Source organism: Prenolepis imparis, unplaced genomic scaffold (genome assembly GCF_030444845.1).
Source record: "Prenolepis imparis isolate NDT839.2.m4 unplaced genomic scaffold, iyPreImpa1.0 SCAF_1, whole genome shotgun sequence".
Classification (NCBI taxonomy): domain Eukaryota; kingdom Metazoa; phylum Arthropoda; class Insecta; order Hymenoptera; family Formicidae; genus Prenolepis; species Prenolepis imparis.
Genome location: NW_028141159.1, coordinates 5,673,360 through 5,690,013, shown reverse-complemented (window position 1 = coordinate 5,690,013; position 16,654 = coordinate 5,673,360). Strand labels below are relative to the sequence as shown.

The following is a 16,654-nucleotide window of genomic DNA, read 5'->3' as shown; positions in this document are numbered from 1 at the left end:
TTTTTATTATTATCTGAGCGATAATTAAAGATTGCTAAAACATCTCAGATAAAAAGTGAGAGGCCGAAAATGTCGAGAAAAATTGACTCACCCTGAAGATAATAAGCTGGTTTCAGCCTAACCAGACCCGGCACCTGTGTAACACCCTGCCGAGTAGTATTGTGCAGCTGCAGCGCTGCCAATAGGTCTATACCTTCTCTAGGATCATTTCCCGTTCTGAGTTTCGTGCTCAGACTTACGGTAGTCTCTTCTGTGGATACCGCCGTCTCTTCCTCTTTCTTATTCGTCGTTCCAGACACTGAAACAATCAATTATTATGTTAATCCAAGAGGCATTCTCTACGATTTTACACATTATATATAATGTTAAAATAGTGAGCTTTTAAATTTTAATAATAAGAATATTAACGAAAGATTAAATTATTGTAGTCGAAATGAATATGTTAGAAATTTTAATGTAAAACTTACAAAATTAGAAAAATTAGCTACAAAATTAAAACTAATTGATCTCTTATAAAATATAGCTACGTATCGTATGCTATAATGAGAAATTTCAATAATGCACAATTATATTGGAAACGACAACCTCATCTCATTTCGAAACTTTCGCTCTTATACTAACAATATATAAGTCGATTAAACACTTTCGCTTTATTAGAGTAAAACTTCTCGCGAAAGAACTTTTTGTTTCATTGGCTAAATTATATTATTACATTTTATATTTTTTTTTTCTTTTCGACTATTCGATCTCATCTCCGATTATGTTCGTTGACGAAGAAATCTAACAGAATAATCACGCGAACAGCTTTCGAAGAAACTAAAATCCTTCATCGTGTCGAATCAAAAAGACCGAAAGAGGAGAGAAAGAAAAAAAAACGATCATAGACGGCATAGACTTCCCGAAACAACGGTATTGATCGGTTCTTCATAGTCGAGGCTCGTTATCAGTTTCCACGCTTTTCCCCGTTCCATGAAGCCTTCAACTTCTTCCGCGAAATCGTTCGTCTCGTAAACAGCTTGCTTTATCTATCGCATCTCCACCTTCTATGTGTATACGTGAAATCCATTTCGCCTCTGTCGCGCCGGTTTCACGTTGATAATGATTGAAGTCCCGCGAAAAAAAAGCTCGTCCGGCTGTCCGCTCTCGGCGGACAACTCCCTGCTCGACTGGGGGCTACTTTCGTGATGAGCGACAACCCTTGACATTTGGTTACGTGAAACTTACGTCACGAAAACTCAAATCTTTCTTTTTGACAGCGCTGATTGGTGGACTGCCAGAGAACGATAATGGCTAATACAATACTGATATGATATTTATAATTAATCTGCTATATTAAAATTAACAAAATTTTTTTTTAATATTAAAATTAAAAGATGTAAATCTTTTTCATTATCCATGCACGACTTGTTATTCTAAAAAATTTATATTTTTTGAAAAATGTTTGTAAATGAAATTTTAATGTGTCATTATTTTTATAATTCAGCATAATTCTAATTAATGTATAATTTATGTTTAAATCTTATTTAGTTGAACTTAATCAAAATAATGTTGTATTTAAATTAGTTATAAATTATAAGCTTTGTGCAAGTAGAAAATCGATTAAACATCAATGATTATGAAGATGTGAATATTCTGGTGTCTCTAATATTGAATGCAAAATCCGATTATAATCTTTCTAATGATTTAAAGATTAAGAACTCCTATCTCTTCTGAATAATAAAAATGGATTAATAAACGATGCCATAAATCGGCAGCAAGGACGTTCAATCGATTGAATTCGTTGTGATAATATCGGAAAATAAGAGAGTGGAAATGTAGAGTTGATAAATAAATCAAAACGTAAACAGTATGTGCTGGCAGCAAATTGCTCACCAACAGGAAGGCATGCGTTCAAGAATGATGTGATTCGCTTAGATACAGTAAAATGATATTTTTAACTCGCGTTAAGAAAACACCAGTAAGCAAATTTACGATTATTTCACGTCCTCAAAGTTTATTTATGCACATATATATCTCTTTGAGTATCGCAGAGATTCTCTCTCTCTCACATATTGCGAGGTATAAACACATTATACATCAAGCTAATATTTTCACAGGAACAAGATTAAAATTTTTATTTTTGAAAATAATCTACCACATGATATCTCACGTAAACGTGTTTTCGTTTCCTGATTGAACACAGAGTAAACCTATTTAGAAGAAAAAAAAACTTAATCTAAAAAAGTATGATGATTAGATCGATTTAATATTTAAATAAATATTTTTTTTCATTACGCAAAATTATAATTGAATTAATTTGATTGTTGTACTGCACGATAACAAGATAGAAATGTGAATATATTATATATCTATATTTTTTATTGCGTTAAGAATTTAATTATCGCAAAGCGAACACAGATTATATTGCATATTACATACTCGACGTATCCGTAAACACAACTCAATCGATTATTGTAATTATTGGCGATTACGCGAAATTTCAACGCTAATTAGTTTCGAGAGAGTTTACGTATAAGTGCTTCAATGGTCGTTGCCTCTAATTACGCAATGTACGCGTAAAGGGAAACCTTAGAAACTTCCTTCTTCCTTTCATCCATCTGTTTTTGCAACACGAGAACGATATCCGTTACGCTCCCAAGACTTTGACGACATTAATCGGGCCAAATCATCCGGCAAATTAATGTCGCCACCGACTCGGTCTTGTCGTCCAAACTTGCTTGCCAATGCATGCCGGACTTCTATTCATATAGGCGTCGTGTCATTCATAGGCGCATTACATTTTGAACCTACGACTAGTTTTGCAATTGCAATCTAAAATACAATGATAGCGGTTGAATAGAATTGAACATTGAATCATAAAAAAATGTTTGCTTTTTAATTTTCAAAAAATTTGTTTATTTACATCCGCGCACATTTATATTCGTGCAGCTATAAATAGAATAAATTTTATAAAATTCGTTTTATGAAAAATAAAATATTTTATTATATTATCATATTTTAATTATATATTTTTATTTTTATAAAACATTATTCCCACACAGTGTTTTTCGTAATATTATTTTAACAATTACATAATATCGATAAAATTGCCATCCATTCGGTTAATGAACCGGAATTGGTCGAATATTCGAAGAATAGCGCCTATGTGACTGCCGCACGCAGATACACAAGAGAGTTTGTATTGTCGGTGACAAGGAAACGCGTGTAAGTGTTTCTAAGACGGGATGACGTCGGATGAAATGGGATAGAACGGAATAGTGGCAGACTGCCGGGCGTCGCGACGCCCGGTATCGAACCGTACGTGGCATTATATCGTCAAATACTTGAGCGAGAGATACAGCGAGAGAAAGAAAAAGAAAGAGAGAGCACCCTCGTGACACGTGGTGTCTATCCTGGCACGATCGTTACCATCACGATTCGTAGCATTCATAAGCATTGCTACAGTTACATCAATAAGTCGAACGGCATAATCGCTTCCGACTCTGTGATGCACTTTAACGATTGCAGCATAATGACCTTGGACATCAAGCGTTCTTATCACAGGTGTCGATATTTAAAAACATATCAATTTTAAATCTTTATTTTATCAGTTAAATTATGCTGCACGAATGTTATAAAAATTAAATTATATATATGTATAAAATAATTAAATTTTTATATTATATATCACATCAGTTATGCTGCACGAATGCTATATAAATTAAATTTTATATATGTATATACAATTTAATTTTTATATCATATATCATATCAATTATGCTGCACAAATGATATAAAAATCAAATTATTTTATATATATGTATATAATTTTTAAATACATATTATTATAAGACATGAAAATTTAACAATACCCGTATTAGATACGTTATAATTTAAAACATACATATTGTGACGATTAACTTGAATTACTTGAATGACTTCGTGCTACTAATCACGAAAATCTTATTTCCTGGCTTTTTTGTTTCTCGCTCAATAATTCATGTCGAGCACGAATCCCTACCGCTTGGTCGTTCGACATCGAGTCGTTTAAATCGCACCGGCTGATTGTCATGTGCCGTGTCTTTCATTCACGACGGCGGTGAAGCGAGTACCGAATGCCAGAGACTGTGTGCTCGCAAGAATCGATAACACGTGACGGTCAACCGACCCGTCCTCGTACGACTCATCGATCGACTGTCCTTCCGTTCCTCCGCTACCTCCGGTTTCCTCGGGTCTTACGGCCGACCCTCTTCTCGAGGGGGTCGCAGTCCCCGGAAGCCCGGAACCCGACGAGACGAACAATCACGTGAGTGTCGATGAATTTTGTTAGATACGCACACGAACGCGTATTATATCGAAGAGACATTCGTTCTTACGTGCTCGATGTTGCGAGACTCGGTGGACTTTTTTACACTGCAAATATCGCCACGAAATATCATGTAACTGCTGATGGAGGATATCCTGGTTCTCTTTAACTGACGATGAAACGTTGATGATATGCGATAAAAATAGACTAACGATGCGGAATTCGTGCTTGCGTTTGCGAAACTGTTATGAAGACTAAGATTACAATAACGAAATTCTGCCTCATTAAATCGATTAATCGATAAATTTGTATAAATAAGATGTGTATAAATAAGATGATAATAATAATATAATCGCGCGCGTATATATTCACAAAGATATATTTATTTCTCATGATTATTTTAATGAAAAAATTTGGAATTTAATTCACAAATATATATATTAGTTAGAAATTTTATCATAATTTTGATATTGTGAAGCAAAATTACTAACACCAGGAGATTTCTTCCTCTTTAGCGTTGACGTTTCCGATCTTTAACTGTCCTGTCACTGTCGTTATAAAAATAAGAAGACACCAAGATGGCACTGTTCTTTTCATAACGAGAGACGGCATATTTATTTTATAATAGCATCACGATCGTTTATTCTTGAACTTCTCTCATGATGTATTATAACTTATAATTCAGAAATAAGTGTTTAATGTTTCTCTTGTTCGAATTTACGTAACGCAAAGTAATGACTAAGGAAAAATAAATTCTGTTGATCTATTTTCGCGACCCCATTCTGTTCTCCAGTCACTTCACAACATCAATGATACATGTGTGTCGCTTATCGAGGCGAACCGAGATCGATCGTCGGCGAAATCTGGTCTTTCCTGCCCATCGAGATACGAGTTCACGATCGACTAGCCCCGGGTATCGGGGATTGTTCGATCGCAAGTCAGAAATCGTCGACCGGACAACAGCGTTTCGCGGCATCAGCGTGAAAAAGCGATGGTCTCACACATAAACCGCCCGTCGCCATGCGATGTTTGACGTTTAGATTTTTCTGGCAGTGGATCGTCAAATTTCGCCGGCGTGACATAAGCGACCGCCACCTCGCGCGTGTTCGTTCGATCTTCAAACGGTCAAGGTCGCGGCTCTAGTTGGTCGACGACTCGCCTCGCGCTAGAGTAACCTCCTTTTTCCATCGATATTTTCCTTTTTTTCCACATCGACCAAGTCCAGGAAAAAGGGAAAGTAAAAAAGAAACGAATGCCATTAAAAAAATTTCTTACGGTTCTAGCTCTTTAAATATTTTTCCAAAATTCTGAAAATTTGTTTACTTCTCTTTCAATAATAAATCGCGAAAGTTAAGCCTCCTGATTTTTTTCTGTATAATTTTACGATGTGTATATTATATTTTATATGCAATTATTAATTAATCACGAAATGCGATCAGTTTCCGTAAAATTCAATTTTGCATTCAAGCTAATTACATTCGCGGCATCGATTTAATGCGAAATGTCTGTTACGGTTGCGGTTTCATCAACAAGGCTATCTCTAACGAGAGCAAGCCACAATAATCGCCCTCGTAGGTCCATATAAAGGCCACACCGAATCACCCAAAAGCTAATTTCTTCTTCAATTATGGTGCAATTGCGGTTGCTCAATTAATCTACATCTCATAAAAACAACTGTCTCGATTTTACATGATTGTTTTTCGATAATGCATTATGATAAGTAAAAAAAACAATTTTCTATGACACGCGTATAAAGAATATCGTATAATTATATGTATATATATAATAAATATTTTGAATTATGGATTAAATAAAAACACACAATGTGCGCACGGAATTTTCAAGACATATTATAATCCATTCTCAGAAGGAAGCAATGGTATTATGCATGCAGGTATAACTTGGCATAGCTCATCTATGCTTGTCTGATGCTCAATATTTCAACGGCTGAAGAATCTGTCACGTCTATCCGATACAATACATATATCTAGCAATATCAAGTGCACATAGATACATAAACATGACATATGTCATCTGTCGCGGCATAATAATATAATTTTATAAATTTTGCAATATTTATATAAACATGTATTGTTTTCAGTTGATTAATTGTCAATTTCTAACGTCTAATATTTCGTAATATAATTAAAAACATTCTTTGAATTTTCTATTCTGAAATTTCATGCACATTTGATAGAAGAGAGAGTAACTGACGCGACGCATTGCGGATGCTGGATATACAATCGAAATTGCAGTTTATATTGTGTACATTGAAATTTATATACAAGAAAAAATAAACCTAAAAAACATTATAGCGTAGTGGACCTCACAGGCATCGCGGTCTCACATTGAGGGAAGTTTAATCCTCAATTATGGCACGCGACCCCTTTATTAATATGGCCGTTACAACGTTGGCCTTAACGATTGAATAATAGAATACTATGAATAAGCCAATATAGCACGTGAATTTTTTATTGCTATATGAATTACCTTCCGACACGCGTTGCACATACAACGATTTACATTGTTGACCTAATATGATAACGCAATCGCTATGCGCGTCATATACATACAAGAAAGAAGATTCATATTGATATTGAATATAAAATTTATATATTATTTATATATATTGAATATATATCAAATATTCAATATATCGATGAAAAAAATTATTTTTCATAATAGTTTAATCAATAAAATAGTGCTTTAATAATTCTATAGACTTAAAGGAGTATAGCATTTTCTTTGGATACTCTTTTGTATGAGTCTAAAGAAAATTTGAAGGTGTAAAGAGAACCTTGTTGCACAGTCGCTAATGAGAAAAAGCCCAAACTATATACTCACGTTGATACTCGTGTTCCGAAATTCCGGAGATAAGCGCACGTGATCGGATAAAAGCGTAACAAGGAAACTATGCGTGGAATTCGTCAGTGTTACGTTTGCGTTGCGAACAATGATGTTAATGCGACGCATCAATATTTGGCGGTACTTCGGATCGAGTACACAATTTACTCGTTTATCTAAATGAGATTAGACTATTTTCCACGCTCGCGTGCGGATCTCTTATGCCAGTCAGTCAAGTGTCGCGACTACGATGCCAGGCTATCTAAATCCGCCACGTTCTATTTTTAATGAAGATGCCAACGTGATTCCCTTCCCCCCTCCCTTCTCTCTGTCTCTCTCGCTGGTCCATGATGGGGAATTTGATTCTTTATGGCATATCTTGCTGTGTCTATAGGAGATTATTATATAATATTATATATATATTTTTTTTAATTTAAAATAGAATATTAATAATTGCAAAGTAAATTTTCTCGATAACAAAGCTTCGTACAAAAAAAAAAAACAATTAATTTTATATTTTTTAATTATTTTTGCGAGCAAAATATTATATTGTTCGATTCAATTTGTAATAAGAATATTAGTATTTTGTGTGTGTGTGTGTGTGTTACAATGTTCAAAATCGAAAGAAAATAATTAATAATTCAATACGTGACGGAAATATCGTATGCATATCTATCAAATTATTCGATCGAGCAATTAAATACCCATCACGAAATGATTCATTGATGCGAACAGGTGAGATATAAAATTGTAATTGCGAGTCTCGCGTTATTTTTGTACTCGCATCGGTTCTTGACGTGTAAAATATTTAAGCGCCAATCGCTAAACGCGGAGCTATCGATCAATTTACATTCCATCGCAAAACCATGCCAACTATGTCGGCTATTTGTCTCATGCTCATCGAATCAGAGATATTTATTGGTACATTCGCAGATATTTCCCATTGTTGACAAACGCGCATTAGCAAATAATTTCGCACGATCGAAAAAATTGTCCCAACTGTGCAATGTATTATTATAATCTTTTTTTAAATTTTCTAAACTACATAAAATCTTTCAAATTAATCAAAAAAATCTACGAAAATGTCTTTCAATAATAGTGAAATATCTAAACACACATATCTCATTTAAATTCATTATTATTTAAATTTTCATTAATATTTTATTCGTCAATACATTAAATATGATTACGTTAGCTTGACATTATTGTAGCATTATTATCTTAATTGCAACATTTCAATCACGTTTTCTGAATTAGATAAGGAGCTAAAGAAATCGAAGCTCAATAGAGATTATGTATCACCGAGGCGACCCCTTTAATCCTCGCTTAATTAAAGGGGAGAAAACAGGCAGCGGCTGTGTAATTCGCTTATATCGTTCCTCTAGTCCAACGGAAAAGGAAAGTAAATCCGTATCACGTTTTTGTTATTATTTGCATCCGATAATTCATTTATTTTCAAATCAATTTTCCGATCATCGAGGGGATAAAGATGAAGGCAAAATAACCGTGAGAAATTAGAGAGCGGATTTACTTACACTTGCAGTGTATACAAAATTTGATGAAAGCTTCTCACAAATCTCATTAGATCAACTAAAGTTAATATTAATATAATTAAATTATATATGAAAACAATTAGAAATAACAAAAAATATTACAAAACTTGTTTGCATAATTAAAAGAAATTAAACTAAATTGTTATCATATTTGAAGACTGCACATGATTGGAAAATTGCAAAATATATAACAAACTTGTCAATATTTTACATTTTTCTCTCAAGAAAATAACAACCGAAATCGAAAACTGCAAAGTGCTACGATGTTATACAACATAATCGCGATAATACTGTTGCGCAAAAATCATAACCTATTGCATAACATGTAGATCAACTGTTGTATTTATTAAAAAAAATAGATCTCTGTTTAAAAGGAACAATACACGAGTTGCAAGAAATGCATTTTCTGCTCCATTCTCGAAATATCGTTGTCACTCAAATGTGAGTATTAAAAGCCGTGGTCCACTTCGGCAAAACGTGGGCGTGGAGCTAATAATTAAGATGTCAGGTTTTGTGGGAAAAAGTGGTGGAGGATGAAATTGAAGAAGGAAGAAACGAGGATATATAGAGCCTGTTTCAGAGGCAGCACAATTCGCGGAACCAACTACTATTTTTGCGACAACTCGTAAACCGGTCTACTTTATGAGGCGAGACACCGAGACAGATTTCGCGATGTGTTTCCAAAATGACGGTTCGCCACGAAACACGTGAGAAACTCTCGTGTATCTCCGTGATGTTAATATCTCTACGATGTCTTCGTGCAGCCGCATTGTCGAGTTATGGTGCGCGTATCTTTGATCTGGTATGTGCCGTAGACTTTTAGGTCGACACGTTAATCCATGGCGTAGTGATTCTAGACGGTTTCTAGAATTAATCATGACAAGAAGTTATTTTGAACGAAACTTTTACGGAAAAAATCGAGCTTTTCTCTTTTTCCGTATGCTTTAATATTATTGGATTATATTTTGCTTGATATTCTTAATTAAAATTTTTCTCTAATTAAAAGTTTCTAAAATTCTCTAATTGAAAGTTTTTTATACGTTTCCTCTTTAACGATTAGATAGACTAGAATGAGCGAAGGGGAAAATAACATCCTAAATTCGCATCTGCCAAACTTTCGCCATCATTCCTGGGATTAATGCTCGTTTCATCGGCGAAAGCAAGTTCATATATCGTGGTGTGTCGCGATCAGACTGGATGGAGTCGTCGTCGGTTTGACGAATCGCAACGATTCATAACCCGGCGCGTCAGGTGCATACGGCATTGTAATTGACTGTTGGTTGTCGTAACTGCGGCGGGACTTTGCGTCTGTCGCGGACATGGGTATCGTAAATTCAAGCATGTGTCATTAGCAACGAAACTAGCGTTCCGCTTTATTTCGAGTGTCTCGAGGCGTGCGAGAATGGCACGTGCACCAAAACTATTGTCATCGCATTACCCTGTATATTGTCGATAATGTGCTTAACAAGTATTGCTTCAAAATGGGTAACACAATTGATTCGAAAAGTATGATAATTAATTGGTTCTTAGTTACTATTTTATGATCGCGTAGACGTTTCTTTATCATTTTTAACATTATTAGTCGATTGTCAAACTAAAGTCGTACTTGAAGTACTTATTAATTCATAAAGAATGAATTAGGCAAATACCTTACTTATTCAGAAAATAAATTTTTACTTTGATGTCGGTACAAATATTTATTTTTTAATTAATTACAAATCTATTTAGAAAAATAATTTAGAAATAGTATTAAGAGATCGAATTAAATAAGATAATAACAGATGCTAAAAATAATACCATCGTAGCATATTTAAGTTAATAAGATCTCTGCAGCTTTTTTCGAAATTTATTAGCGGTGTTTAATAAGATGTAATTTTCGTAATGATTAATTACGACTTAAATATAAGAAGAAAAGAAGAAAGGATTATAGCAAACTCACGAGACACTAACCGATCGGACACACAGCGTCTCGACGCCTTGGCGCCATTCACATACAAACCACTACGTTCATCTAATCGTGCACTATACAGACCTTCTCTGTAAAATGCATTGTAAAGTCGACTTTCCGATTATATTGTAGACATTTTGCTTAATGTCTGTATTATTGCTTCGGAAAAGCTTGTCTTTTATATTACACGCATATGTCGCAAATATTAAATTAAAAATATTATATCTACTTTTATATATTTTATATCATTTTTAGAGTACATACAATTTTATAAATATTTTTCTTATAAATATGTTTAGTCCCATTGCTATAATAAAAAATATATATTAAAGATAAATACTACATGCTGCATATTTAAAAACATTTTTTAAATTTATTAAGAAATATTTTGATTGTAAGAAATTTTTTAATATTTTAGATTTTATTTATTTTTATATATGTATTCAATTCTGTACACAAGCAAGACTGCAAATGTCCTCGACAGGATTCCATTATAAAGTTACTGCAATTGTTGCATAATATCTTACATAAGTAACCGAAGAGGAGTGATATGTGTTATGAACAATTAATCATTACCAGTCTTTTGGAATTTGCATGTCTCTGCTGAGAAAATAAGAATTGTAAAAATAGAAGTGTAATAAGTAATAACGTTTCCATGCGTCTAAGACGACGCCAGAGTAGAATGAAGTTGCCCGACTGAAACAGGCGCCAGTTGGAGAAATAACGAGAATATGAAAGGAAGAATAAAAGGGATGAAGGAAGAATGGATGTAAGTGAGTCGTGAGATAACTAGAGAGATCGGTGAGACGCTACGAAAATTATTTTTCTCGAGGATTTATAGTAATGTTTTCACTTTATTATTAAAGCCCTGTTCGCCCAACTGCTTAATGTGGTTTAGAAAAATACATATTCTGCTCTTATTATGCTTAGTTACTTGTAATAGATTTTTGTATTTTTAGCAAAGCTAATATTTTTTTTACACGAATAATATTAGTTTTAAGATTTTTATCAAACTTTTAGTATCTTATAGAAGAAGAAAATATTTTAAATAGAATTAGAGATTTTTATTACGATCTCATACGCGGTCTTCAATAATTGCTTACATTTAATTCGAGAAATATGAAATGCAGTTTAAATTATTCATCTGCAAAGATAATCCCAATTTGGGATTGCCTTGCTTGTGAGCGTTTATGATCAATTTTTGACACGTTACATGAAATACATTTCGCAATAAATCGCAGTTGATAGACGAGAAGTGCGTAATTTTACGAGATTTAAGATTGTTCACTTTTCGTTTGATTCGTGCGAGAAGCGCAACATTAAATGCGTCATGTTACATGTATATTCGCTGTGAGTGTGCCGCATAAATTTGCGCCCGTAAAGTCTCTCGCAGCTTTTCCGAACGCATGAATTTATTTATCACGTGCTAAAGATCCGTTTCTCGATTCGCACATGTCATTGAAAGATTAATTTAACGGCAATATTAATGTCAAAATTCGCTACAATACGTGAAAAATTAATAATTTTCAACGAACATGATGGCGGTTGCAGCTGTTAGACTCACAGATACATTCGCAAAACAATTATAAAGACGAATATATGCTGTTGTCTTTCTTAATGATATGCACAAATTAAATTAGTACTAAAGTTGTATAAATTATTTGATATATATAATCATGGTATATATATATAATCAAGTTCGCACAGACAAAATTATTATGCGTGAGATAAACAATTTCCTTTTTGATAAGGAAAGCAGAGATGTAGAGATTTCATTAAAAGATTGGCAATTATCCATTTGAGCACTATTTGCGAACACTTACTGTATATAAAACTTGTATAAGTAATATTGGCATTTTTGTAAAGTCGAATGTTTCTAGTACGAGCTGATTTTATCAACGTCCTTGCACGAAAGCCCCGAAGCACGAGCTCATGAAAATGGATATTTTTAGATAAAATTCTTGTAATGTGGTCCACGAGAAAAAGGGTTTGATTAATGCATAAACCTAAAAATATACGTAAATTTGTACGAGTAGTTTACACGAAACCGCAAACGGTTAAATATTTATTTTTGCTTCCTCTTTTATTTTTAAATTATGCAGCACTTTGTGGAATACTATTTTCAGAATTATATAATATATTACCAAATTGTGAAGGACGTTATTTGTGTATTTTACTATCCATAATTTTCATATGTTAACGGTACATTAATGATAAATAACTCCTTCAAACATCACAAAACTCTTTACTAAAATTGAAAATATTATATTCTTTGGACGATACTCACATTTAACAATTTTGTAAAAATATAATTGTTTCTAGAAATAAAATAACTATAAGGATAAAAAAAACAAACAAATATTGTAGAAGTATAAAAATACTTTTATTGGAATATTAGAAGCATAATTATTTTATATAGTATTAAATTCTATAAGTTATATGAGCTATGTAGAGAAATCTGTTATCATTAAAAACGGGAAATTCTCAGACAATTGTCGATGATTCCTTCGTGATCCTCCATGACTCAGCTTTTTATTTTGCCGGCGCGCCTGCGTTTTCCGGAAGCGCAATAAGGAAATCAGAATGCATTAAGTCGCGACCCCGTGCAACGAAGCGCAGAGCCGCGCATCGACAGTCATTCTCCTTTCGGATATACAGCTTCCGGCAAAAGGGGTGCAAAGGATCGATAAAGAACACCGGCGGAGGAAGGGAAGGAAGGGTTGATGATGCCACCGAGGGGTACGCCCGGGTTAGAGGCAACTGAAATACGCGTGAAGAACTGCACTTTCGTAAATTTCGTACGAATCACTTCCGTTCCGTCGCTAAATTTCGCCCTCGTCATATTTACAAGCCAGAAATGAGACTTGGAGGGTGACTCTGCTGGATTGATCGTACCCGACGAAGTGCAGGACGAGCGCATAACCCTTGAACCTAACAAGCAACTACGAGGAAGTCTCTGGAAAAGTTGCATTAAAGATACAAATGGAAGTTTTATGGTTTGCGAAATAGAAATTCTTCTAATTTATTTTTACGATCTTTTTTACTGAACGGAAATATTAATGTATTAAGTAAAGTAGTATTTAGAGTCATTCATTGTTGAAACTTTGCCTAATTATTATTTTTATATTTAACAGAGTACTAGCTTTTTGTTATTAACTTTCTTTTTATGTTGTCGATTTAAATGATTGAACATTTGTTATTATGGGAAATAAGCAAACTCGAATGTTTTCCTTTTTTTATTCATCAATATTTGCTAATTAATTAAAACGTGCGTATTTCTATTACAACTAATTGCATTTAAATTGTGAGGCATATTCATCGATAAGTATATCTAACATTCATCATTTCCACTATTATAATCGATCGAGGACAATCGACGAACCTAATCACCTTTCGAGGATGTCGGAAATCGCGAATCTCGTAAATAATCCACGAGTTCGGGCTAGAAATAATTGATGTCTTCCTTATAAGCATCATATACTGGCGTTTTTTAGCGAAAGCAAATGACTTCACGAACAATGTTTCTCTGTTCTAAAATTGGATGGGTACATATGTAATATTGGCTTTCATTGGCCGACTAGAAATGCGGAAAGTATGAAGGTCTGAAAGATGATCCATCATTTACGACACGACAATATTTTGACAAGCAAATCAAAATTCTCTTTGAATCTTGAAAAATCGATGAAATAAAGAGTAATATTATTTTTTTATATTTATTAATTTCTTAATAATCTCTTAAATCTCTTAATTTCTTCTTTTTAAATATGAAATTAATATAAAGTTGGTGTGCAATGTGTTTTTTGTGAAATTTTGACCTAAATTGTAATATATAATAAATATAATAAATATATCTCAAATATTCTATGGAATTTATTCTATAAGACTCTAAAAGCTTGTTTCTCAGCAGATTGTGCATTATTATATAGAATCTCAGTTTATTATTCTGTCTTTCTGATTCATATACCAGCGTCGGTGACCGCCGTTAATATTTCCCGCCAGGTTCGCGGCTAATGCGACTAAATAGAGGCCCGGTTCGAAAAACAACCTAACGAACATACTGCGTCCCGCAGGAGACCTCTCTGGCAAAGCGCATGTGGGTCGAGTTGGCACGCGTCTGTGTGGGGGAGCACACAAAAGGCTGAGAAATGGTGAGCGAATTGCTCATTATCGAGTGGTCAGGATATGCGAGGGGTGACTGGGTCCCGTCGGGATTTCACGGGCGGCTTCTGGAAGTAGGCACGGTGGCCCCGTTTAAGGGAGCTCGGGAGGGGGTGAATCCACCCCCGCCGAAATTGCGGATTCGCCGAGGGCGAGAATAAATCGCGCGAAAATTGTCTCCACCCTCGTTGCTCTTCATCCGCGCTTTCCCTCGGGGTCCTACAAGCTTTTCAAACCTCGCTCGTTCGAGTCTTTTGTGGACCTTAAGGGCTGTCTAAGCTCTGCGCGTTTCTGGAAAGTAAGTAATCGCTGCTGATTGCGAACGCTTTGAGCGACGCCGAAATGTGATGATAATTTCGCAGAGGGTTGTATTAGAGGGTGCTAACTGTGATAGACAATCAAGGTATTCAGGAAATCTTAAAATCTTTTTCCGACCCTATTTTTAAATTAGCATTATTAGCCAATATCTTTATCAACATTGTATGGCAAATATTAGTGAAATATTTATTACAGATATAAAGACACATATTTAATAAATTTATCTTTTTTTAATCAATTATTATATATAAAAAAGTTATGGAGTAACTTTAAGTTACAAAATCTGTATATGTGACAAAAAAAAAAAAAAAAAAAATTGGAAGTAGGCTGAACTAACAAATACTTTTTATTCGATTCTTGTAACATTCCCTACTGTCTCGAAGGCGTATCCCTAATTACAGTAAGGGGATGCTCCCTGCAAGGCACTTGGCACCTGTCCCTGAAGGGCGACCATGACAGGAGCGTGCTGCTTGCCGGAAAAGAAAACTGAACAAGACACGCGCGTGTCAAGAAGAAAGAGTAAAAAAGCAAGCGGGAGGCATCGGTACGTTAATTCCCGTGTGGCCCTCAATAAGCCATATTGTTTAGCGTGTAGTATGCGCGCGTGCGTGCGTACATGCGTGCATATGCGTGCATATGCGTGGCTTTGTGTGGAACAAGGGCGCGCCATGTTGTCTGGCCACCCCGCATTGCGCCAATAAACTCGATGAAATCAGACGCGACCTATCCGCAATATCCGTCTCCATTTCTTTATCTTCTCGTTCCTCCTGCTTTGGTTTCCTTCCGGAATCATCGCCTCCTGATTCTTCCTAATCTTAGGGATTTTCTTTTCGGTTAACACTGCACTGCGTCTCAATTTTCGAAGTTTTGGCAAGGGTGAAGGGTTGGAAAAGAAATTGGACAAAGTTTTCGTGATCAGCTTGATAATTTTGAGCAGAAAGTTCCGTTATTTGTTTTCACTGTGCGTACTTCTCGACGAAACCAAAGGATTATGTAGAACTAACTAGACAACGAATGAAACTGATGGAAAGCCATAGTTATTTCGGGCCATACACATTGTCAGAATAATAAACTGCGATTGTATCAACATCTCTATTTCATTCGTAAATGCCAACAAACTAAAAGGAGATACTTATAAATATATGCACGAATATATAAGTTCAATTATGTATGCATATGTTTTGTGTGTGTGTGTGTGTGTCAGGTGTTTTGCAATTATTTCTTTCATTTAGATTAGAACAACACAAGCGCGCGCTACGCGTGCGCCATTCTTCAATTTTATATTAAACAAATAATATTAAAAAAAAATAATATAAAGTTTAATTAAACTTGATTAATATTGTTTCATAGAAATTAGCCGATTAAAATTAATTTGCTAATTAAATTTTAAAATAATAATATATTAAAAAATTAAAATAGTAATATATGTTATAATATCTTATTCTTGATTAATATTTTTTGATAGAAATTAGCTGATAACTGTCAAAAATATTAATTGAGTTTAAAGTATATTAACATATTATTTACAACATATTATTATTTTAATTT

At 34.2% G+C, this 16,654-nt stretch overlaps 2 protein-coding genes across 8 annotated transcripts in view; one reads left to right on the top strand and one right to left on the bottom strand.

Moving 5' to 3' along the window:
* Positions 1-16,654, bottom strand: part of LOC145943424 (protein kinase C-binding protein NELL1) — a 74,628-nt gene that overhangs the window by 32,052 nt on the left and 25,922 nt on the right. For all 4 annotated transcript variants that reach the window (XM_083050944.1, XM_083050929.1, XM_083050933.1 and 1 more), the window contains exon 2: positions 92-298. In XM_083050944.1, coding sequence (XP_082907070.1) covers positions 92-298 — 207 coding nt within the window. The remainder of the gene's footprint in view (positions 1-91; positions 299-16,654) is intronic.
* LOC145943495 (uncharacterized) overlaps positions 1-16,654 on the top strand; it is a 122,474-nt gene that overhangs the window by 104,706 nt on the left and 1,114 nt on the right. The gene's annotated exons all lie outside the window — the stretch shown is intronic.